Source organism: Cynocephalus volans, chromosome 2 (assembly GCF_027409185.1).
Source record: "Cynocephalus volans isolate mCynVol1 chromosome 2, mCynVol1.pri, whole genome shotgun sequence".
NCBI classification, from domain to species: domain Eukaryota; kingdom Metazoa; phylum Chordata; class Mammalia; order Dermoptera; family Cynocephalidae; genus Cynocephalus; species Cynocephalus volans.
Window position 1 is genome coordinate 216,925,793 of NC_084461.1, and position 24,244 is coordinate 216,950,036.

At 48.8% G+C, this 24,244-nt stretch overlaps 2 protein-coding genes across 2 annotated transcripts in view; one reads left to right on the forward strand and one right to left on the reverse strand.

Moving 5' to 3' along the window:
• Positions 1 to 9,939, reverse strand: part of GRB10 (growth factor receptor bound protein 10) — a 162,593-nt gene extending 152,654 nt beyond the window's left edge. The window contains exon 1 of the mRNA XM_063083332.1: positions 9,707 to 9,939. The gene's annotated coding sequence lies outside the window, so the exon portion shown is untranslated. The remainder of the gene's footprint in view (positions 1 to 9,706) is intronic.
• Positions 9,940 to 9,954: 15 nt separating this feature from the next.
• On the forward strand, positions 9,955 to 22,254 carry LOC134370824 (programmed cell death protein 7-like). Its single transcript, XM_063087767.1, has 6 exons — positions 9,955 to 10,328; positions 10,396 to 10,540; positions 14,832 to 14,930; positions 15,041 to 15,095; positions 18,623 to 18,754; positions 20,074 to 22,254. Exons 1-6 carry the CDS (start codon positions 9,955 to 9,957, stop codon positions 20,085 to 20,087), a joined length of 819 nt encoding a protein of 272 aa, XP_062943837.1. The 3' UTR covers positions 20,088 to 22,254.
• Positions 22,255 to 24,244: the final 1,990 nt, after the last annotated feature.

The window sequence follows — 24,244 nt, forward strand, 5'->3', positions numbered from 1 at the left end:
CCCGGCGCTGCGGATGGCCGGATCCGCTCATGTCGCCAGCCGGTTCCCACACCCGCCGCCACCGCTAGGCTACGAGACCGCGGCTGGGACGATCCGAGTCCCCGTCACGGGTTTACGCGGGGACCGTTACTGCTTGTTACGTAATATTAAACAATTAAGATTAAAGACGGTTACATAATACGGTCCTACAGCTACCATCCGCGGCGGTCTCGGAAGCGGGCCGCAAGCGAGCCGACTGCAGGCCGGGGCGGCGCTGCGCGGCGGAGGACGCCGGCCCTCCCGCGGCGAGCTCGGACGCGCTGCGCTGCCGCCCGCCGGGGCCCTCTCGCGCCGCCCGGCCGGCCCTTCCCGGCCGACCTCGGTGTCCGGGCTCGCCTGCCCGCGCCCCCCGCACGGCCCCCCCGGGAGCCCACCTGCGTACCTGGGCAGCGGGCGGCGATGGCCCCGGCCGCACGAGGTCGCTGCGTGCGCGCCGCCGGCCCGGGGCGGGCTCCCGGGCCCGGCTCCCGGGCCCGGCCGCCGCAGTGCCCGGCGCGCGGACAGCGATCAGCATGGACAGCGCTCCGGGCCGTGCTCGGGAGAGCTCTCCACGGCGCCACCCGAGCACGGGCCTGCGGCGCGGAAAAACCGTATCGGGGCGCCCGAGCCACACTCACACGCCAACCCAACGCGCGCTAACACGGACAGTGGACCAGCGCCACCCCCGGGGACGCCATCCCAGCGTGGGGGGGTGGGGGGGAGACCGCCCCGCCTCCCGAGCTCGCCTGATCGGACCCACCCCCATCGCGGCACAGGTGCCCGCGGGCCTCTCCAGCTGGGCCGGTCCCATGCCTCCGGCCACACTCCTCAGCTTCCAGGGGACCGGGCACTCCGGAGGAAGAGGAGGACGAGGCGAGCAGCGCCCCGGTCCTTGCGCACTACGGGTTCCCAAGACCAAACCCATGTGACGCGGCCACGCCCCAAGGCCCCTGCGGGGCCCTCTGCTGCCCAATCCCCGGATCCCTGGTTCTCATGGCAACCCCGAAGAACCCCTTGCTCCCTCCATTCTCTCCTCCCCTTCCCCCACACACACTGGCCACTCTCATGACGCCGAAAGTCCTCCATAGCCACCCGTTACACAACATACGAAGCACAGGGCTGGGGGCACATCTCAGGCCCACCACAAGCCATACATGCCAGCCGCATGACGACCTTCGGGGGTCGGGTATGCCCGTGTGACAGTCAGGGCCAGGCGGTTCTGGTTTTCAGGATCACTATTGTCTCCCACCCCTCTCCAAAATGTCAGAGCAAGTACCAGGAAGGGAGAAGCTCTTTCTGGAAGCCACAGGCATAACGCTGTTGGGTGTCCACGAGAAAGCAGGGTTCCATTTAGACTGAGAGTTAGCAGGAAAATAACAGATCTGATATACCCAGCATCTGCTATGTGCGCGCCACTTTATACACACACAAACACACACACAAATACAAGTCTGTAACACAGGAAGCTAAAAGAAGGTTTGGGGGTTATTATTTCTGACTCTAACAAGGTCAGAGAGCTAGTAAGCAGTACATCTCACATTCCCCTCTAGTGGGAACATGGTGGGAAAAGGTAGACACTGCAGATGGAAGTAAGAACATTAACAGTCAACAGTGGGCAGTGAATACTATACTGCATTCACATCTACAAAGGGGCAGGGAGCCGGGAAAATCCTGTCCAGGCACTGTGTTCAGAAGAGCAGAAAAGCTGCCCAAGTCTAGCGTGCTCTGAGGCCAGCTCAGGTCCCCCAGTTGCACCAGAGGAAGAGACTGGAGAAACCACAGATATTCGCCTTGGGGTGGAGGGGCTCCAAGGTGGTCAGGACCACAAAATTCCAATATTTTAAAGTCAATCAAATGAAACAGAGTTGAGGCAGGTTCTGAGAGCAGCCACCAGTGGAGTGTTCAAACCAAAACAGAGGGAACAAGCCTTTCTCGCAGTCTGGGCCAATCACAAATAGCCTCGTCTACCTTCGGGGGACCCAGTATTCTCCATCACCAAAGGTGTTAAAGCCTTTAACTTTAACTAGGCACATCCTCAGTGGAGATGTTGCAGAGTGAACATCAAAAGGCACAGAATGGGAGATGGAAACACAGAATCCCACCCTGAGATTCTAGAAGAAATCAAAGAGCAGAGAAATCAGGTAGCTCGCCCAAGATCCACTGCAAGTTAATGGCAGGGAGAACCTGGTACTCCCTCCAGACTCCAGACTTGAGGCTTTTCTGTGGTTCAGACATGGTGATTCCACCCACCACAGCAGTCGACCCCGCAAAGTGTTCCTTGGTCTTCCTGCCTGGCTACTCCCAGCCTGGATGAACTCCTTTGGTGAACATCACACCCACCCGGCCGTCTCTGGGCCTCAACAACAGGTTGCATAGGACAGAGGGCTTCCCCGCCACACTTACCCCCATTAAAATACGCCAGGGGTCCCAGCTCAAGGCGGCTATTCCTGGATGTGGGAAAAGCAAGGGGGGAAGGGTATAATAACAAGCAAGGAACCCAGAAAATCCAAGCCTATGCCCAATGGCTGACTGAGCAACACTTTGCTCTGCTAGAACAACAGAAAGAGAATCTTCCAGAAGGCATAAAAGCCAGTGGACAAGGGGTAACTGACTCTGAAAATGTGAAAGTGCTTAAGACTAAGCCAGAAAACGGAGATGAAGCCTGATACTCAGTAGAAGTCCAGAAAGTCTCCAGAATTAGAACCACCACCATTTACCTCTAAAATGGAGGAAAGGGCCGGCCCGTGGCTCACTCGGGAGAGTGTGGTGCTGATAAAATGGAGGAAAGGTGGGGTCCCAGAAAATTAAGTGGAAGTCTAAGGAACGGCTCGGCCCTCTCCCTGACTCCATGAGCCAGGCGAATGCTGGGGCTTTTTCTGGAAGCAGGGAGACAGGTCTAGACCAGAGTCAGCAGACATAGCCAAGCCTTTGGTCCCAGACTGAGAACAGGTGGGTCAAGTGCAGGCTGCGGTATGAATCATGCGGACATCTCCAGCGGCTGCCAGAGCCCCGCCTCAGAGGGATTAAGAGGCTTCTTCAGAGCTGAGGAGAAGACCTGAAGGCACGGACATCAGGAGTGCCCCATGCCAACAGGGCAACTGGGCATCCATGGAGGCCCACAGTCAAGACACCCACTCACACCAGGCTGCAGTTGTCTTCTGAAAATGGACTAATAGAAAAGGGCCCAGACGTCTAAGGAAAGCCTTGAACATCAAAGATGAGGCCAAATGGCGTGGGACAGAGATTTCCCATGCACAGCCCGCACACTGTCGGCCTCACCTCTCTGGGCCCTGTCCACAGTTCTGTCCAGCTGCCCCGATGAGGCCCCATGCCCTGCTGTGGAGCCTCCTCCTACCCGGGCTCCACAGTGCCCTGCAACCTGCGCAGGAGGTGGCTTCGCACCCAGCATCTGCAGGGATGCCACAGAGCAACACTGCGCCCCAGCCCAGGCGACAGGCACTGATGGCAGATGCATCCTCCTCCTCTCCCCGCTCCCCAGGACCATCCTGAGTATCCAGAGTTCCTGACACAAGTCAGCCCCTCATATAGAGCCGTCACCTCCCCTAGTTCCAGGCATGGTTTCACCAGGCTCCCTCCTTCGTGCCTTCCCCCCAGGCTTGCACACCCTCCTACCACAGAGACACACAGCTTTTTGCCATAGGCTCTGCTTTCCAGGTAAGCCAGGCACAAACAAGCAGAAAATTAAAAAGTAAAAAATTTAAAAATTATAGAGAAGAAACTATGTAGAAAAAGTTAAAAATAAAAAAAAGATATCACATCTATATGAAACAAGAATATTATTCCATTAAGAAAAGAATACTGGTTTGGGGTGTCAATAACATGTTCACATAGATTCATCAACTGTAACAAATGTACCACTCTGGTGCAGGATTCAAACTAGTCAGGGGAGGCTTATGTGGGTGGGGGTAGTGAGTAAATTAGAAATCTCTGAACTTTTCATTCAGTTTTTCTATCCACCTAACACTGCTCTAAAGTATATTTTAAGAAATGAATAATCAAAAAAGAAATAGAAGTCCTTAGAAATTAAAAATGAAAATAGAAACTTAAAATCTAATAGAAAGATTAAAAAGTCCAATTGAGGATATTTTCAAAACCTAAACCCACAAAACAGATATAGAATAGGAAATAGAAAATAATGACAGAACCAATTCAGAGGCTAACAACCAAATAACAGCCATTCTAGAAAGCGAGAAGAGGAAAATGGAAGAAATTAAAGAATTAATTCAAAAACATCTCTGAGACCTGAAGGATTTGCGTTTTCTGTTTGCAGTGGCCCTCGACATACCCCACAAGAAACATCTTCAAGGAACTTCAGAATGAAGACACAACGAGAAGCTCCCAGAAGCTTCCAGCCATGACAGAAAGAAAAACAAAAAACAAACTAAAAAAAACCCACTTTGGTACTCTTGCATACAAAGAATCAGATGAGCTTGATTCTAACCTCATTCTGCCTAAAGCCAATGCCAGCCTTCAAATTTTTTAAGGAGAGCTATCTCCAATTTAGAAATCTACTCAAACTATTAACCACGAGGGCAGAATAGGACATTTTCAGACAAGCAAGTTCTCAAAACTTTTATATCCTATGCCCCTCTTTTTTTTGGAAGCTACTGTAGAATATTCTCCATCAAATTTTGTAATAAACCAAAAAATATGAAGTCATGAGATCCAAGAGTCAGGCAAAGGGCATTCCCAGGACTACACTGAAGGAAGATTCCAGGACAGCTGAGCAGGGAGGAGCCTCAAGGGCATGTGAGAGATTGCTTCCAAAAGGCAAAACTGGCAGATTACCAAATGCTTCTGAAAGGAGAGTCACACAACTGTGTAAGCATGGAGGGGGTAAAGCGATAAGTACATAAAAAATAAAAATAAAAAACTAGGCAACAACAACTCCAGGAGAAAACAAAATGACCCAAGAGACAATCAAAGTTATTGCAGTATGCTACATAGTTTGGCTATATGCAGCATCTAGGGGACCACCCCAAAACTACATACTGATCTGGCCAAATTTACCAGAAGACAGAGGAGTGAGTGTAGGTCGGGGTGGGACAACAGAATGAAATCCTTGTCTCCCACGGAGGGAAGTCAAAGCAGCAAATGAGAACCTGGGTTCTGGGATGGTGCATGTAGAAGGGAGGGTAAATTGTCAGGAACTGCAATATATTATTTAGAAATAAGGAGGTAAATACAGAAAAAATCCACTGATAAATCAGGTTACTTCTGGGGAATTATTTGACTCTTTAAATTATGTCCATGCATTACTCTGATGAAAAAAAATCAAACTAAATTTACTAACAGTCTGCCCTGTGTGTTGAGGAATCAGAAAGCCAAATGATCCTTCCTATGAACAGAACAGAGACACTTGAGTGCTGGGGACAGCCAGGACAGCAGGGGTACAGTGCCCTGGTTGTGAAGGGAGGGCTGTGACAGAGGTGGCCTGTGTCCACTCTCAGCCCTGCAGGCCCTACAGTGGGGAGAAGGGCCAAGAAAGGCCTGTGGCTGGGGGATGACCCAACAAGGAAGCAAGGAGCCCCTCTCCTCACCTTTCCCTCCCCTGAGGCTCCATCACCACTAGGGAGTCACAGGTATCTCTAGAAACATGGGGGGGGTGTCGTTTCAGAAGACAGCAGGCAGCACCCTAGAAAAGGCAACCTGGGGGCCCTCAGGTAACACACCCACAGCCTGTGCTGGGCCTGAGTGGAAAGGTGGGCCAGAGTGGTCGCTGACTGAAACCAGCCCATGCAGGACAATTAAGAGGGCCCCCAGCTCCAGTGCCAGGCACTGTCCTTAGGCAGAGACTACTATACAAACTTCTGGATTTAAAGTTGCTCCACCTCATAGTAGCTTTGAGTCACTGAGTTTCTTAGATCAGAGAATCCTAAAACTATTACTATGAGGGAACATATTTCAGGGCTACCGGATCTATGTGTCTTCCCGGTTGCAATCATCATATTAGTTCAGCAAATATACGTTAAAAAAACTCTTACTATGAGATATGTAGTATTATAAAATATTAAAGGGGTTCTTAAGGGAGAAGACTTAAGACTTCTCTTAAGACTCTAGGGAGAAGTAGGGCTGCCTGCCAGCACAGCCCTTGCATGGGGCTCCCGGCCACTCCCCAGGGGCATGATCAGCCTGTCCAGGATGAGTGGTCCACACTGGGACAAGTGCCTCTGTAGATTCCAGACAGCAACATCAAAGCTGAAGACAAATGCATGTCTGGAGACCAGAGATGTCTCTGCACACCCAGTGCTGCGGCACACTCTTGCTCCTGTTTTCGGGGAACCAAGTTTCGACACATGCTATTCACTGTTGCCTGGTTCCAGTGGTTTGCAGCCAAGTGAAGTCTACAGTCTATTCTACCATCTATCCTTGCTCTTAGAATCAAGTCTACAGTCTACCATCTAACCTTGCTCTTAGAATCCTACATGTGAGGAGTTCAAACTATTGTGCTAAACATTGTCAATAAACGGATTCTTAATAACTGTGATTGGTGCTCAAAGCACATCCAGATCAATTCAAAACGGTTTCGTGCAACTAACATGTGCAAAGCACTTAGAAGACAAAAATACAAAAAGCAGAGTCCCCTTTCTAATAGACCTTACAAATGAATATAAAACCCGATCATCAAGTACACAAATGGCTCCAAGACCAGGAGGGCTGTGCGAAGTGCCTTGACATACTATGAAGCCAGCGTGTGCCCCACACTATGCCAACCATTCACAGAAATCCAGCATCATTCTACCTTCACAATAGCCCATGGAGGGAAACCATGACTTCCAATTCTGGATGAGGTGAGTTAACTTGTTCAGGCTCACCAAGCTAGCAAAGAGTAGAATCAGAAGTCAACGGAAGCAGCAGGCCTCATGGAAGTGTCAGTGTTGGCCACTGCTTTGGTGGAACAAAGCAAAAGGAAGCAACGTGGCAGGAGGGGCAGTCCCTCCCCCGAACTCATTCCTACGGTAGATGTTAAAGACAAAAAGCCCACTCTGTGCCGGGCCCGGCCCAAATAACGAGCTCCTCAAATTAAGGACCTGAACAATCAAACAAATTCTCCCCAAATCCATATGTAAAGTAGATGGTTGAAAAATATTAATATTCTAGCATAAGGAAAAAGGGAAATCTCATTAGAGTTGGTATATCCCAAAAGCACAAAATCAGAACCAATCATTTCTGTCTCTGAGATTATTCTTGATAACCTTTAAAGCATTAGGTTTTATCAGATATACCAACCGAGAATTTCTACAGCTTTCAGATGAAGCTGGAGGCACAAAGATGTCTTTGTTCAAGGAGAAGTTTGGTTTTTATACATTGCAAAGTCTTAGACACAGCTGGATCATCAAAATCAAAAATTCTGAGCTAGCTCGTAGATTCTGACTTTGATCTTTTCTCCCATTGGAGGCTGACTGGACGCAGAGGCAGTCACTGGAACTGGGACATGGCTGTCCTGGTAGCCACCACCACACAAAGCCCTGGACAAGCAGTTGGCATGGATTGTGTTCCTGGTCCACTGATGAAAAGCATTTTGACCAGTCCATCACTGCCCTCAAAGTGGTGCAGGCCACGGATGATTTACAGTAGATGACTTTAGGGGTACACGGCTTTTCTATTTTAATTACAGTCAACATAACTACCATATCAAACTCATGACTTCATGGATATCAATGTATCTTCCCAAAATAAACGTGTATTTAAGTCTAAAGTGAATGGACCAAAAGAAAATATGGATAATGGCCTGGCAATATGGCATTAATCCTGAAGGTTGGGAACAGAGCCTCTTAGTTCTTCTCTAGGTGTGTGACTGGCAGGGTGTACCTCCTTCATGCCATTTCTCTTTCAGAGGTGGATGTACTTTTGCAGGAGCATAAAACACACAGGACTAGAAAAACCCAAAGCTTAGGCTCTGGTGATAGCTTTGTCATTTGCTGGGCCATAAGACCTGGGGCATGCCAATTAACCTTCTGAGCCTTGGTTTTCAGACCTGTAAAATGGGGATCAGGGGCTGTAGAGGGGATTAAAAGCAACAAGGCTTTTGAAAGTGCCTTGTAAACAGTGAATGCTACATAAGTCTCAGTCGCTACACTTCTCAGTTACACCAGCAATGCCTGCTGGGCGTGTAACTCTGTCTGTCCTCAAATTCCCTCCCTGTAATCTGGGGATTGGCGTGTGCGGCCCCTTCTCTTTCAAATGTTCCCAGTAAAACTCAAATATTACGTGCAGTAATCCTAGAGTTTTGATTTTTGACAAAAAAACCTAGACATCTAGAATCATTCCTGGAAACGCATTCGGTTTCAGGGCTTTAACTTAATAAAAGACTCTCCTAAAAGACTTCACCAACGCCATAGCCAGAATTCCCTCTGCTGTAGAAACCTAGATTCGCCCTATCTTTCCTCTCGGAAAGAAAGAAACTCTAGGTCAACTCCTGTTAAAATATCACCACCACTGTGCTGTAAGCCCAAGTCAACGCCTGTCGCTGCGCTAACAACATGTGTTCTTAGTAAAACTGAGCGAAACGCTAAATAGAGCACCATTTCTGAAACTCAGGGGCTCCAAACGGCTGAATCAGCATTTTCAGAAACAAAGTCTTCTGGGCCTGGCCTTTAAAAGAGCAGCAAAGAAAAAGTTGTGCAATAACTCATGTTTACTCACGAGCACTGCTTGTTTTGGTCTTTTCTTTGCATCTCTTCAATGAAAATGGGCACTACTTTTCCAAGAAAACATTCTTTCAACTGTAAGGTGAAGACCCAGGGCCCTGCAAAAATCACCTGTGGCTCCCCTACACTACCCAACGTTTCGGTCAAAGTAAAGGACACAAAGTTCGCATTTCCTACAATCCCAAGAAAAGACGAACACAGTAAAAAGTAAAGAACACCCTAATTTCCATGGCGCACATGTTCGGGGGCCATCGCCAGGCAGGCGTTTGGAGAGGCAATCAGCAAAGGCGGAGAGTTGCATCAGAAATTTCCTTCTGCAAACGGTACCGCTCTTATCACATTTCCACGGCTGGCGGGCGGCTAATCCGGGAGCCCTCAACTTACTGTTAGGCCCCAGAGGCGGGTAACGGGTCACCAACAGAACCAAAAGAAAAAAAAAGAAAAAAAAAAAAGGTCCTCCGTCCAGGCCCGGCCGCGCTCGGGACTTGGGAGTGTCTGGCACCACTGCGCGGGCCGCCTGGGCGCGCGCGCCAACACCCCGCCGCGCAGCGGGAGCACCCTGGGCTCCGGGGGCGCCTGGACTCCCGCCCTCCCGGGCGGCGGCCCCCGCGAGCGCGGCCTTGACCGCAGCCCCCGCCCCAGCCCCAGCCCGCCCGCGAGCCGCCGGCGTCTGACAAGATGGTTCAAGAATGCGCCGTTTCGGGCTCCACACCTCCCCCCAGGGGTCGAGAAGGCAGCGGGGAGAGCCCGGCGGGGCGCCCGGCCGCCCCCGCCGCGCGCCCGCAGCCCCAGTCCCGCCTCCAGGCGCCGCCCGCCGCGGGCCCGGGGCGCCGGAGCCCCCGGCCCAGAGGCGACGCCCTTCCGCCCGCTGCGCCTCCGTGGGGCCCGACGTCCCCGGCCGCGGCCGGCCAGCGCGCAGACAATGACGGCGCGGGGAGCCGCCCGGCCGGCCCGGGCCCCGCAGCGGCGCCGACCACAAAGTAACTTGCCGCCGCGCTCCCCGCCCAACTCCGTACCTGCCGCGGGGCCGCTCCTCGCCGCCTCCGCGTGGCCGCCAGCGACACTCGGCGCGGCGGGCACGGGGCTCCTGTGAGGCGAGGAGGCGAGGAGGCGCGCAGGACGGTCCCGGGCCCCCCGCGCTGCCGCCGCCCGGGGGCTGCGTGGAAACTTTGGGCTCCGGCGGGTCTCCGAGCGCCGAGCCCGCCCGCCCGGCCGCCGCAGCTCCCTTCCCTTCCTGCCTCCTCCCGACCTCCCCACCCCCTCGATGGGCTTTAAACTCGCCCGGCCCCGCCCGTCCTGCCCGCCCTGCCCGCCTCCGCCGCCACCGCCTCCGCCTCCGCCTCCTCCCCCGGCCGCTTTTCCTGCTCCTCCTCCCGTCGCCGCCGCCCGGACCGCTCGGCGGCCGCCAGCGCGGGAGGAGCCGAGGCCTGGGCGCAGGGTGTGGCGCGGGGGGCACGGGCCCAGCGGCCGCGGGGCCAGACCCTCCCGGAGGCTCCGGCGCGGGCCGGTGCGCGGGGACCCGTCTTCCCGCCCCCGGGGCCCTCGGACGGGGGACCCCTGGACGTGGGACCGCGACCGCCGAGGTTCGGGCGGCCGCGCCAGCGAAAGACAAATCAGACCTGTTCCGAAAGGCAATTTGTAAGCGAATTGTTTGAAACTCAAAAAGTATTAGCTGTACAGTCCAGATCCTTTAACCCGGGTGCAGCAGAAGGACCAAACGGAGGAGCCGCGGCTGCCCTGGACTCCGTCGGGAGCTAGCGGTCCCCAGACCGGGAAAAGGAAACCTGGCTTTGCTCACAGCCAGCCAGGTCTGGGGCCTCGTCTCTCAGAGCCTCAGTTTCCCCATCTGCGTGTGAGTATCGGAGTGCAGGCAGAGTGGGGGGTCCTTCATTTTTTTCTTAACGCCTCCAAGCCTCGTTTTCCTTATCTTTGAAATGGGTTAATAACGTCCGCCCGGGAAAGATGTCCTGGGGATTAAATGAGGTCATACCCGGAACTTAAAGTGACTGCAGGAAGCACTCCTGAATCAGTGGAAGCCATTGTCATTAATATGATCATTAATGCCTCTACAGAGATAAAATTATAATACAAATAGGATACTAGTAATTATGTCTTTTTCTTAGTTTGAGGATTATAAAAACAGTTACAACAATATCTTACCTTCACTGAGCACGCACTTTGTGCAAAATATTCATGAATCCTCGTATTTAACTCCCACTTGGCCCTCTGAGGTTGTTACTGGGAGATACCCACCGTACAGACTGGGAAACTGAGTCTCCCAGAGGGAAAGCAACTTGCTGAAAGTCAAGTAGCTAGTAAGTGCAGAGCAAGGGTTGAAAGCCACGTACCTGCTGTACCAAATCCGTTTTGGGGCACCTTTTTATGGCTCTTGCTTCTAGCAGTGGTTTTTCCCATCTTGACAGATGTAATCAACGGAAAAGTCATCGTTTCCTGTTACTGAAACAGGCATCCCTAAGATTACTGCCCGTTGTTCCAAGCTCAGAAACTCATGAGATGAAAATCAAGAGGGAATGATGTGAGAGGATCTTAGATTCCTAAAGAAAGGAACACAAAGGACTCCCATTGTAGACAAAATTAAAGAGAAAACTTGATTTAGGCCAACTTTCCTTGAGTGTATAAGATTTGAACCTTATAGCTTGGCTGAAGGTTTCCCTCAGCACTCCATACCTGTACAGCCAGAAAGCCTGATAGGCAAGGCTTTAATACATGTTTGAAAAGTTCCTATACACCATGGTCTCTTACTCCTATAATACATTGATGTATTTTTCCTAAGAGTAAAGATACTATCTTACATAACAATACAGTTACCAAATTCATAAGTTTATATTAATAAAATACTTGTATCTAATCTAGATTCCAGTTTTGTCAGTTGAACTGATAATGTTCCTTAAATATGTCTTTGGGTTTTTTTTTTGGGGGGGGGGTTGGTTTATTTTTTCTGAAAGTTGGCCTGTATGGGATTCGAACCCTTGACCTTGGTGTTATCTGCACTCTAACCAACTGAGCTAACCTGCCAGCCTCCTTGTTCAGTATTTCTTTTCCTTCCATGACAAGATCCAGTCTAGGGGTCTAGGGTGGGGTATTGTGTTGAATTGTCTTAAAATGTATGGGTTTTCAGACATTACTGTTCATTGAAAAGGGGTGGAAATAAATGTCTTCAAGTGTTTTCAAGCTGGCATAGATCCCTAGAATTCCTAGGACAGGCCCTCATTCCCTACATTTCCTGGCTCTCCGTAGCATCAGTGGGCAGAACCCATTCAGTACCACTATCTGATACAAGTCCATGAACTTGTCACTCTTGTTGTGGCTATAGAAGTTACAGCTGTGCACAGTGCAGTGATCCTGGTGGAGCCAATCCTGTGTGTAGATTGTACCTTAGTGCCTTCCCCTCCCCCACACTCCAAATGCCCACTGCCAGCATGCTGTGCTCACTCTTAGAAGGATGGCAGCCACACGTGGAATAGAGCCATGCAGTATATATATTATCCTGAAGAAGCCAGCCTACTGGGTCAAAACAGTGTGGCACTGTAGTTCAAGCTCTTCACCAAGGGGAAATGGATGAGCTGGAATTAGGTGTCAGGACAGGAAACAGGATTCCATGATAGTGAGGAATTCAATGATCCAAACATGAGCTAGAAAGCTCATTCAGCTGAAAGTAGAGAATCTGATAGACTCTAAATTTTAATTAGTAATGAATTGATTAACATCTGTCTCCCCTGTCGGCTGTAAGCATGGTGACAGCGGTAACCATGTGCCCATTCGCTAGTGTCCTCTCAGCAGGGGGAGTGCCTGGCACAGGGAGGGCAGTAAATGAAATAAGTCATTACTGGGAAATAGTACTATGCAAATGGATTTATTGGTAGTGTAAATGAATGACAGGCTCTGAGAGCCAGGCACCCTCTCAAACACTGCCAAGGGGACGGGAACAGGGTGAATGGTGCTCTGACCATTAAATGCCCTGACCAGCAGTGGTCCTCACTTCTGCTCACCTAGGCCGCGGCTAGTCACACACCTGGCTGCCATTGCGAATGATGTTTGGGGGAAATGCACCTGGAAAGCAGAGCTGGATAGTAGGGGGCAGCCACAGGAAGGACCACCTACCTGCCCACCACCGCATGGGGCAGAGAGTGCTCTGCAGTCCTAACACAACTACAGAGCCTGCCGCAGAACTCCTGAGGAGCCTGTTCCCATTGCCAATCCCTGGGCCCACCCAGTCCCTAAAGAGTTCATGCTTCCGGGGTTCATCTGCACTTTTTTTCTTTTTTTTTATCATTATTATTTTTGATCAATTATGCATATCCATGGGGTACAAAGCTGACAGCCACCACTTGTGCCCAAGATGTGATGATTAGATCAATACTATCAGCATGCCCACCACCACAAATTGCAGTTATTTCCCATGTCCCCCACCCAATCTCTCCTCAACCTCCCTCCTCCTCTCCTCCTCTCTCTGCTCCCCAACCCCTTGGCAACCCTAGGTCTGTTCTCTCCCTCTGCAAGTCCAACACACCACTGTGGTCTTTCTTTCTCTCTTAGCTCCCACTTATGAGTGAGGCCATGCAGTATTTTTCCCTCTGTGCCTTATTTTACTTAACATCATTTTCTCTAAGCTCATCCATGTTGCTGTGAATGGCAGAATATAATTCTTTTTTATGGTGTCCTTATCCAGTCGTCTATCAATGGACATTTAAGTTCGTTCCATATCTTGGCTATTGTAAATAGAGCTGTGATGAACGTGGGAGTGCAAGTATCCCTTTGACATGATGACTTCCATTCCTTTGGGTATATACCCAGCAGTGGGATTGCTGAATCATATGGTAAATCTATCTGTAGTTTTAATGGACTACTGCACCATGTATTCCATACACAGTGGCTCTTTGAATCCACTAAACCAGAAAGATACAGGCCAGGAGTGCCAGGAGTTTAGAGGTGGGGGCCTGGCAGCATTCAGGGAAGTCTTCCCAATGGTGGTAATGTCTTCCCCCCACCCCCACCACCACCCCCAGTCCTGGAACATCAAAGACGGTAAGCTAGGCAAAGAGAGAAAAGAGAGAACTAAAGAAAGGGCTTTTGGGATAGAGAGAGAGAGGCATGTCCCTCAGACCAAACCAAGAAGGACCATGGCTCCTTTGGGAGCAGCACCAGGTGGTTGCATTACTCATAGAATGCAGGTACTGAGGTTGGCGGGTTGGAGGGGACAGAAGATTTGACAAGTGATCAAGCTGAAGAGGTAAGAAGAGACTTATTTGTCAGGCTCAGTTGTTTATACTTAACCTGAGGGTGATGGAGGGTAGGAGATTTGTCCCTCATAGGGCCCACCAGAAAAATTCTCTCCCCAGACTGGAACTGCTCTGTCTATAGGCCTCCAATAACCCTGGCTTTCCTTTCCTTAGTCCCTAAGTAGCAATTATTTTCATGAGGCATGGCACTTGGCCCAAGGATTCCCATCCTGAACATAGGTTGGCCAGTGGGTGGAGGGATAAGCCAACCAATCAGATGCCTGCACCCGGGATTCTGAACCAGAAGTCTAGGAGGGGTGTGCACAGCACAGACCAGTTGGGGAACAGCAAGTTGGGCTCAGGAAAAGGACCGTGCCAGAAAGAAAGACCTAACTAGATGCCCTCCACCTCCCATCTCCCTGGGCCTGGGCTAACACAGCTCTTATTTTGAATTTCCATGAAATTCCATTTTCCCTATGATGTCTTAATATAAAGTCTTATTTTCCTGAAGTAGCTTGTATGAAAATGATTTTACATCCAAAAGAGGGTCTCACCGAAGGTTGCTTCTTCTGTCTGATTTATTGATGTATAATTTGCCACAGGAAGATTCATGCTTTTCAAGTGAACATTTTGTGGTGTTTGGAAAGGTGTGTAGTCGCATAACCAGTGAAGAAGATACACAACAGTTTTGACCCACGTGGTTTCCTTGTGCCCCTTGCAGTTAAGCCCCCTTCCTGCTCCAGGCAACAGCTGATCTGCTTTCTGTCCTCAGTTTTGCTTCTCAAGATTGTCATTGAATGGAAACACACAGTAACTTAGCATAATGTACTTCAGATTCATCCATGTTGCTTCATGAATCAACAGCTTGTTTTTTTTTTTTTTTTTTTTTAATGCCAATTAGGATTCCGCTGTGTGGACGTACATCTATTTCTCCATCCATTCACTGGCTGTGGAAAATTTGGGCAAGTTCCAGTTTGAGGCAATTGCGAATAAAACTGCTGTAAGTATTTGCGTAAAGGTTTTTCTAACATAAGTTTTTATTTGTCTTGAGTATGTAACTAAGACTGAGACTGGTGGGTCATATGGTAAGAATGTGTCTCTCTTTATCAGGATGTGCCAAACTATTTTCAGAATGCCTATACCATTTGCATTGCACCAGCCATCGGTGAGTGTTCCAGTCTCTCTCCTTCTTGATCCACACTTGCTATTATTAGCCTTTTTCATTCTAGTCGCCTTAATTGATGTATAGTCGTATCTCACCCTGATTTTAATTTGCATTTTCCCCAAGGTTAATAATGTTGAGCACTTTCTCATGTGCTTATTTGCTATGTGTATACATTATCTTATGAAGTGTCTATTCAAATCTTGTGCCCATTCTTCTTACTGGGTTGTTTTCTTATCATTGAGTTCTGAGTTTTTTATATATTCTGAATATATTCTGAATACTAGTCATTTAGCAGATATGTGTTTTGCAAATATTTTCCCGAGACTTTTCATTTTTTTAACAGTGTCTTTCAAAGATCAGAAGTTTTTCTTCTATTTTATAGGTTAAATTATCAATTGATCCTTTCATGGTTTATTTTTTGTGTTCTAAGATTCTTTCCTAACCCAATACTGCAACAATTTTATTCTGTGTTTTCTTCCAGAAGTTTTATAGTTTTAGCTCTTACGTTTAGAGCTGTAATCCAATTTGGATTCATTTTTGAAGATGGTGTGAGGAAAGCATGAAGGTTTTTTGTTTTGTTTGCATAGGGATGTCCAGTTATTCCACTGGGTGATTTAAGGAGTGAGATGATCCCAGTTGTGTTTTAGAAAGCTTGATCTGGTTTCAGTGTGGAGCCAAGATAGGAGACTTGTGGGTGAGGATTATGATGGATTTTGACAGAGGGGATGGATCACAAAGGACAGATTGAGTTGAGTGAGCGTAGGACAGAGAGGAAGTTCTAAAGAATGGACACTGGTGATTGAGTGCCATTCAGTGGGACTGGAGATACTGGTAAAGCATTAAAGAGGGTCTTGAGGTGGGGGTGCGGGATGTGGAGGAGAGGACTCCTCTGTGTGAAAGACAAGGAAGGTCTCAAATGGGCAGCCTGTAAACATATTGATTGTGTACAACACATTTCTTTGTCTTTTTTATTGCAGGGGGAGGGTGTTTTATACTGTATTTAGCATTTTTAGAGAAGGATTAAAAGTCTGAATCTTTCACATAAAATCACACTCATAGCTTCTCTTGAAAAATCAGCAGATCTGGCAGCTCAGGACCCCATTGTCAGGTGGCAGCAGGCATCTGGGTCCCAGTGGCCAGGTGGCCTCTTCCCACACCCTATGGTGCAGTGCACGCGAGTTAACACAAGGCCGCCTCATGCAAGGGCTCAGTCCCTGACAATGTGGAGGTCAGCACTCTGCAACAGGGGCAAGTAGGCAGAGCCTGCACAGAGCAGGCTTGGACTTCTGCCTCTGTGTCATAAGGATACGGGCTTTGAGGAACATATGGGTGTGTTCCACCAAGCTACATGTTTCCCCAAGGCGCGATTTTTCACATGGAGATGGGTATCACAGCAAGTCTCTGCTCCTCTGATGGCTCTGGGCTTCAGTGAGACCATGAGGCAGTGAGCATGGTGCCTCTTGCAGAGGGAGGCAGGCAGATCTCAGAGGGCTCAGCCCAGGCCACTGCAGGAGACCCCATCATGGGGCAGTGGCAGAGCCCAGTGAGCTTGGCACCCTCCCTAGCTGGGCTCTCTTTCTGAGCTGTCTCCATCTTAGTTGAAAGAACACTGCCTCTATTAGGAGGATGCTTTGAGCCACAGGGAACAGAGCGGGGCTTGCTAACTTTGTCCAGGACCCAAGCACGTACCACTTCTGCCCGCAGTCACTCTCAGGGTCCTGGCTTTGCCTGACAGTTGTCCCCAGTGGTGTCAAGATCACGGTGCAGAGACAACGCCAGACACCAGTTCCCCCGACAGCTGCATCCAAGGGCACAAAGGGGACATTGCTCCTCCCTTGCCTCATGCCAGAAGCCTCCAGGAGCTCTCTTCTCACGTTTCAGCATCTAGCACGTGGTCTCAGTCCATGCCCTGGCAGGAAGGGCATTGAAGATGTGAGCACCTGGCATTTTCAACTTCAGCGTTGAAGGCAGCTTCTACTAGTGAGAAAGAAGGATCACAGATGGGGGGTGGCTGGTAAATGGACAACCAATAGCATGTGGCCCTTATGGCATCAAAAAGCCAAAACCGCCATCTCGTTTAGAAGTAGCTTCCAAATAAAATGCAGCCTGTGATTTACGATTCTAGGGATGACATGCAATTCTAGAACTTCAGGTGTCCAAACCAGCTTATGTCTCTAAAACATGAGCCCCTTTTCAGCCACTTAAAAAAAAAAGTTAATTCGGCCTCCTAACTCAATTAGAAGTTAATTAACCACAAATGTACAAACTTTACTTAATGAAATTTATCTCCATCCCAATACACTTCATTTTTTAATAACCAAAGTTCCAGAGCTAATAGGAGAATCCAAAATAAGAACAAAATTATTTAATTGGTGAAAATTATTTAAGAGTTCCTTGGGATTTAGTATTAGCATAGCTGCCATGGTGTGCAAGAGGGTAAGTGAATGTATGCTTTTAAGGCAGCACCTTAAAGTTAATGTTTAAATTGTTAAAACCAGAAACTACTTCAGTTAGCATACATTCTCTAAGAGGATTAATCTGCCTGTGAGTGGTATGAGACCATACAGAAAATAGAACAGCTAATCCTGGAGATGTGCTTGATAAAGGATCCCATAATCGGTACTTATGGTGCTGAGAAGTTCTGTCCAGGTGCATGGTGATCGAGTGAGTGTTTGGATTCATTGGGCACCCTGCACTTCTGTTAGCCACGTATGATATTTTAATTGTGTTTTATGATAATGTACAAAGAGTCTTCCTTGCTTATTCAGATGTAAGTGTAGCCCAGGCTCATTATTATTTAGAGCTCATACAATTTAAAGATTAAGTGACTGTACATGACAGATTTTTTTCAGGAGAAACTCCGTCTCTTCTCTTCTTCTCCTTACTTTGTATTTTATCTTCTCCATCTTTTTTGTCTCCTTCAATCTCAAAACAAGGACTGTCTTAAATGCCTGCCTCACCATAGGCAGGTGATCCATGCAGAATGTATACTCACCTTAAACACTGTACCAGGCACTTAATACACACATTGTGGTTAATCCTCAATAAATGTCGAGGTAAATATCATTGTTTTAGTTTTATAGTCAAGGAATCAGGCTCAGGGAAGCTACGTGACTTCTCAAGGTCACTTGACAAATAAGTGACACGACTGGGATTTGAAGCCACATTTTCTTGACTCCGAGTCCCACCTACCTTCTTTTACTATTTCTAGCTGTCTCTACTGTCATTTCCCGTCATTTTATTATTTTCTATGTAACCCATTATTTAAATGTATGACCTACTGGGATATCTTTTATGCAAAAGTCTGCGATTAGATTTCAAGATCCTAAACTTCTCCCTCTTTAGGAAAGGTTCTCTTGTCTATTTTTGGATCATAAAATGTGATCTCATTTCTATTTAAGTATGTGTCCCTGAATCCAAGGTGGAGGAGGGAGCGTCATGGGAGGAAGCTGTTACGTCCTCAGTTCATTCAAGTCAGGGTCTTTAGCCCCTTCACCACTTACCCTCCTGCTGTTTGGGTGGATAAGGACATGGCTGTGATGCTGGATGGAGAATTCTGACCTCCTGGAGACCAGAGACACCACAGGATGGGGAGACACCACGATGGGCAGACCAGATGTGGACAGTGGGAAGAGCCATCAGAGAGAGGACGGAACCGGGTCAGTGAGAATGCAGCCAGGCAACATATCCAAAAAGCCCAAAAGAGGTAGGCATCCTGCAGGCAGGTGCCCCTCGTGGTGATGAGACATTGAGTTGATGGGGTTAGCTAACGAGGTCCTCTCATGGACGGAAGTCAGGGGCAGAAATTCAGTCCCTGGGCAAGAACAAGATAGGGCTTCCTTTTGGCAGGAAGTGGGTTAGGAGGTCAAGACTTTTTTACATAGAAAGGCGGGCGCCCCACGGCTAGAACTGGGACACAAGTCTGCACAGGACCTAAGTGCCCCAGCAGCTCTGTGAGGCTCCTTTAGTTTTCTCTTAGGATCAGACAAGTCCCAGCATCTGCATGGGGTCTTTGAGGGAGGAGAAGGGGACCAAGGGGGAAGGAAGGGACACAACCCAGGCAGCCTGCAGTAAAGGGCATCCGGGAGCCAGCACCTTCCATTGACTCAGTCTGCTAACAAACACTGCTTAAATGCTGACTCTGCAAGGCACTATGGCAGGTGCAGAGTAGTTGAAAAGGTAGTTAAGAGGTTGGCACTGACAGTCTTACAAAGGCTTCTGTAACAGGACTGTAGGGGGGTAGAGCAAACTCTTCAGTGGAGCTGTAGGATGCCCAGAGCAGAAGTTCCTCCAGGGGTGCCCCTAACAGGGAGGGCTGCTCAGACTCCCCAAACTGCCCAGGGATCCCCAGTGTTTGAGTCATGGAAGTGCAATCAGCCAGGGCGACAGCAGCTGCTCTGAGAGCTCTCCTCTGGCCAAGGCTCAACACCACTGGGGGACTCCTTCTCTAGGGGCCACTGAGACTGTCACCCACTGAGGCAGTTTGCCACAATGCCAGGGGGAAGATTGGGTTAAAGGCTACTTTTCTGCTCTGGTTAAGGCCTTGTGCTTTGGAGTCAGACAGACCTGGGTTCAAAGTCTAACTTTGCTTCTTATGAGTTGTGTGATTTTAGAAAAATTATAAACTTTCTAACTCAATTTCCTCAGCTATGATTCTTACTTAATAGGATTGATTTAGTGGATTTTTATATTTTACTTAACTTTGTCCACAGTGTTTTATTATTCTAGTGCAGCATAATAAACCACTCTAAAGTTGGTGGCATAAAACAAACACTATTTTATCTTTCCAGAACTGTGGGTAAATAATTCAGACATAGCACAGTGAGGCTGGCAGGCTGGCCTCCTCTCGAGAGTAATCCCATCCCCTTGTCCAGTGATACAGTGGTTGGTTTGGGAATGGGCATGAGAATCAACTCAGAAGAGTGGGGGAAGAGGTGTAGTGGGAGTGCCTAGAATAGGAGTTTCCTTGCTCTTGCAGGACACGAGTTATGATAAGAAAGCACGAAACCCCTGGTGCACTGGCAGCCTTCCTGGCTCCATGGGGAGTCCACTGAGGAGGAAGCTGACACTGTGGACCTCGAAGTGGAGCAGCAGAGGAGACATAGGCATAGGTCACAGACCATGCAACCCTGGGCTTCACGTTCCACAAGTCACTAAGTGTCCCCGCTGTTTAGTGTTTTGACTGTTGTTTTGACTTTCAGCTTAAAGCATCACGACTGGTTCAGCGGTTCACTAAGACATCACATGGTAAACAGGAGACGAGTGGTATCACAGGGTTGCTTCTGCACTGAAGCCTCTGGCCCTTTTGCCATCACAGCACAAGTTACTCAAATATTCATGAAGAAAGTAGAGCTGCTCTATCATTGCATCTACTCGTTTCTCAGGAGTAAGCTTCCCTGACTGGGAAGGGTGCAGAAGGAAGCCGGGAAGCTCCAAGTGGGGCTGGGAAGGGGTGTCAGTCCTCAGCGGAGACTTTGGACCCTTCACCCTACCCTCTGGCTCCCACTGAAAGCTCTGGCCTAGAACAGAGCATGGGGGTTTGGGGAAGATGTGTTTGTCCTCCTGCTACGCTTGATGCTTGATCTGCGTTGTCTCTGAAAAGGGTACATGTGTATACACAGTAACACTTTGATTTCCAGAACTTTTTTGGGAATAGGCCATCAACATCCATTCTTGACATCCTAATCAAATGTCTCAAAGACTCTCTCCAACCCTCAATGCCAAAATGCCCTCACAAACCCCAAAGACACCTACTCGGGGACTCCTACTCAACTCAAGAGTTGGGGTTGTGCCTGAACACTCGTGTTAGGGTCTATAGGGAATGATATACCATTCCAGCAACATGAAGGACAGTTGTTCCAGAAAAGCCACTGAGAAATTCTGTCACGGTAAAGAGGACAGAGTTGGAATTCAATACGACCACACCCCTTACTTTGCCATGGGGTCTGGGGCAGACGACCCAGTGACACTGAGCCTTAGGTATAATGCAGGGATCACCTACTGTGGGGTGAGAATTAATCAGATAATGTGTCCAAAGTGCCTAGCAATATACTGGGCCCACAGCAGGTGCTCACTGGGGTTTTTATTATGACCTGGAGGCACCTTAGTAATACTTAGAAATGCTTAGAATTATACTTAGTAATTCTGGAGTAATATTGGGAGTAATACTTGGAGTATACATGGAGTAATGCTTAGTAATATTTGCAGTACGCTCCACTCCTGCTCTGCTACTTGGTGAGACACTTATTCTGGGGAGATTGCAGCACCTGCCTCATAGTGTCTTTTCTTAGGATTGAATGAGTTAGTGTATGTATGCACACATAGTGCTCACATAACACCTGCCGTCAGTAAACCTGGGGTCCATACCTCCCCATGAGCCATCAGAATATGTTGGGGATTATCGTGATTCCCAGGACCATTATTCTTCCTGCTCATCCTGCCAGTAGGATGACTGACCTGGTATGGCCTCAGTGACCCTCTCCTCTGGGGAAGGAGACACTCAGAACAGCCGCCCAGTCAGGTGACAGTGTCCAAAGAATGTACTTCTGTGTCTCATGCATGGGACAGGACAACTCTGTACCTGTCCCACCCCCATTATGTTGACAGGTCCCTCGAAGAGCCGGGCAGGGCTCCCTCTACACTCAAGGAGGCTCTTACCCCACACATCCAGCTGCCACCTGGCCAGGTGACATACATGCCCTGCCTAGGCACACAGGGGAGCTCCATTCTGGGGGACGTACACCTAAGAAAGAAAAGGAGAAACCAGTGCTGTGTGGCACTGAGGTCTCTTTATAGCCACTTGTGAAAGAACAGCTATCACTTAAAATTTCCCTCATATACTCAAGCTTGCAGGAAGAGTTAAAAATACTGAAAATATCAACTACCTATGTGACCTTTTACCTTTTCCCAATAATTATGACATGTGTGTTTCAATCTCAATTCAAGAGGCGCAAGCTCCATTTTCCGTTTGGGCGTAGCTGCCTCCAGCACCCCTTTCTATGAATCAACACCCGCCACATGCCTGGCTGCTGGGCATTTGGCCTGTGTCCAATTTTTGGCTGCTATGAATAGTACTACAATAAACACCCTTGGGCAAGCTGCTTCTTTTTTTCTTCAAACCCTTTACATATTTCACTAGAGCATTGCTCTTTTCCTTTCCTTCTTTTACTGGGTCAAGAAAGAAAAGATTTGCTCTAGTTACCCTGGACAAAAGGGCTTGTGTCCGAGAATCTGCTTGTAGGACAAGGCAGAGGTACCTTGGGGGAGTTTACTCCTCCTGGGGGGCACACGCTGCTCTGGACCATTCCACTTCTCTCTGCCCCTCATCCTGCAGGCTGCCCTCTCATGCAGTCTGCCCCCTTCACTGGCTTTCTTCAGGACATCGTGGCTTCCTGAGCACCGGCCAGTCAATTTCCCTACAGTTTCGCTGTCCACCACCAGCAGGCTCAGTCTTTTAGATTCTGTAGTTCATGTTCCTAACATGGGCTGTCTCTTTAGTCTAACTCAAATTTTACACAAGGCAGAGGGCATAGGTAGGGCCTATGATGGGACAGAAGGGAACCAAATTTAATTTTATTTCCAAGTGGAATTTCACCAACTACTCCCTAAACTCAGTGACTAAAAACCCTCACCATCTTGCATGCTCACAACTTTCTGGGCTAGGGGTTTAGGCTGGACCTGGTGGGGTGGGGCTCCCGCTGGCATTGCCCAGGCCCCTCCTGCACTGCAGTCAGAGAGAAGGTGGGCTGGGGGCAACTGGGGTCTGCACGGTCCAGGGGGCCTGATCTCTGAGTGATTGCATCCTCTCGCGGCCTCACGTCTTCTCAGGGAGGCGGGGAAGGCAAGTCCCAGCAGGCGAGGGCTTGGGCAGCTCCTGCTGTCACATTTGCAAAGATCGCATTGGCCAAAGCAGGTCACCTGCTGAGCCCAGCATCAACTTATAGAGGACTGACGCTCGAGGGCACAACTTGGGCACATGATTCTGTGTGATTCAGTGGCCCTCATTGTAACGCTCTACCACACCCATGTATGAAACCCTGTCTATAACCTGAAAAACTTGAAAGAAGAGACTTTTCATCTTGCTTTACACATGTTTCATTTCTGGATCTGGTCACTAAGGATGCATATCTTTTTACTAAACCTTATAGTTATAAATAGCATGATCATACTGCATTTGTTTTTGCCTACCTTTGTTAACTGTTCTAATGTATTCTATATAAACATTGAGAATGTACCACAAATTTTATATCCCCACTTTAGCATTTTTTATTTCATTTTCTATGCCAGTAGCCTCTAAAAGTGGGAGTGGCCTGGACCTCTGCTGGCCCCTCCAAGGCTCTGGTTAAGGAGCTGGGTATGGGGTTATAGGGTGGGCTGTTCTGGGGTGATGTGAAGCCAGCTCAGAGGTAGATTGGTGCACAGAATGTTCATTGGAGTGTGTTCTTGGTAATACCTGGGGAAAGAGAAGGACAGGAAGGGACAAGATTGGGTGAGGGAGAAGTTGAACAGCGATGCTATAATAGGAGGTCTCAGCTCACCCCATGGGTTGCTCTGATTTGGGGCAAAGAGGCTAAATCTAAGTGCTGTCAACACCCAGGTGAACACCGTAATGCAAACTACTGAAGACGAATGGTCAGGGTGGGTGTCGGGGAGGGAGGGAAAGACTGAAGAGAAGAACATGAGGACAAGGTCCTCCTCCTCTCATTCTAGAAGTCTTCAGGAATCATGCCACTTCACTTTCCACCACTACACCAATGACTGCCATTCAGCAGCCCCTCGAGTGCCAGACTCATGTTTGCAATTGTCTATCAGTCATTTGCATGTGTGTGACCTGCACATACTTCCAGCTCAGCAGGTCTGGTATCAAGCTCATCATTAAGAGGTGAGGGACTGTCTTAGTCAGCTCTCTGTTGCTATAACTGTATACTGCATACTGGGTAATTTATAAAGAAAAAATAAATATTTCTTATAGTTCTGGAGGCTGGGAGGTCCAAGAGCATGATGCTGGCACCTGGTGAGGGCTTCCTGCTGTGTCATAACATGACAGAGGACATCACATGGTGAGAGGGCAAGAGAGTGTCAGCTCAGGTCTCTTTTCCTTTTCTTATAAAGCCACCAGTCCCATCATAGACCCAGTCCCGCATGACCTT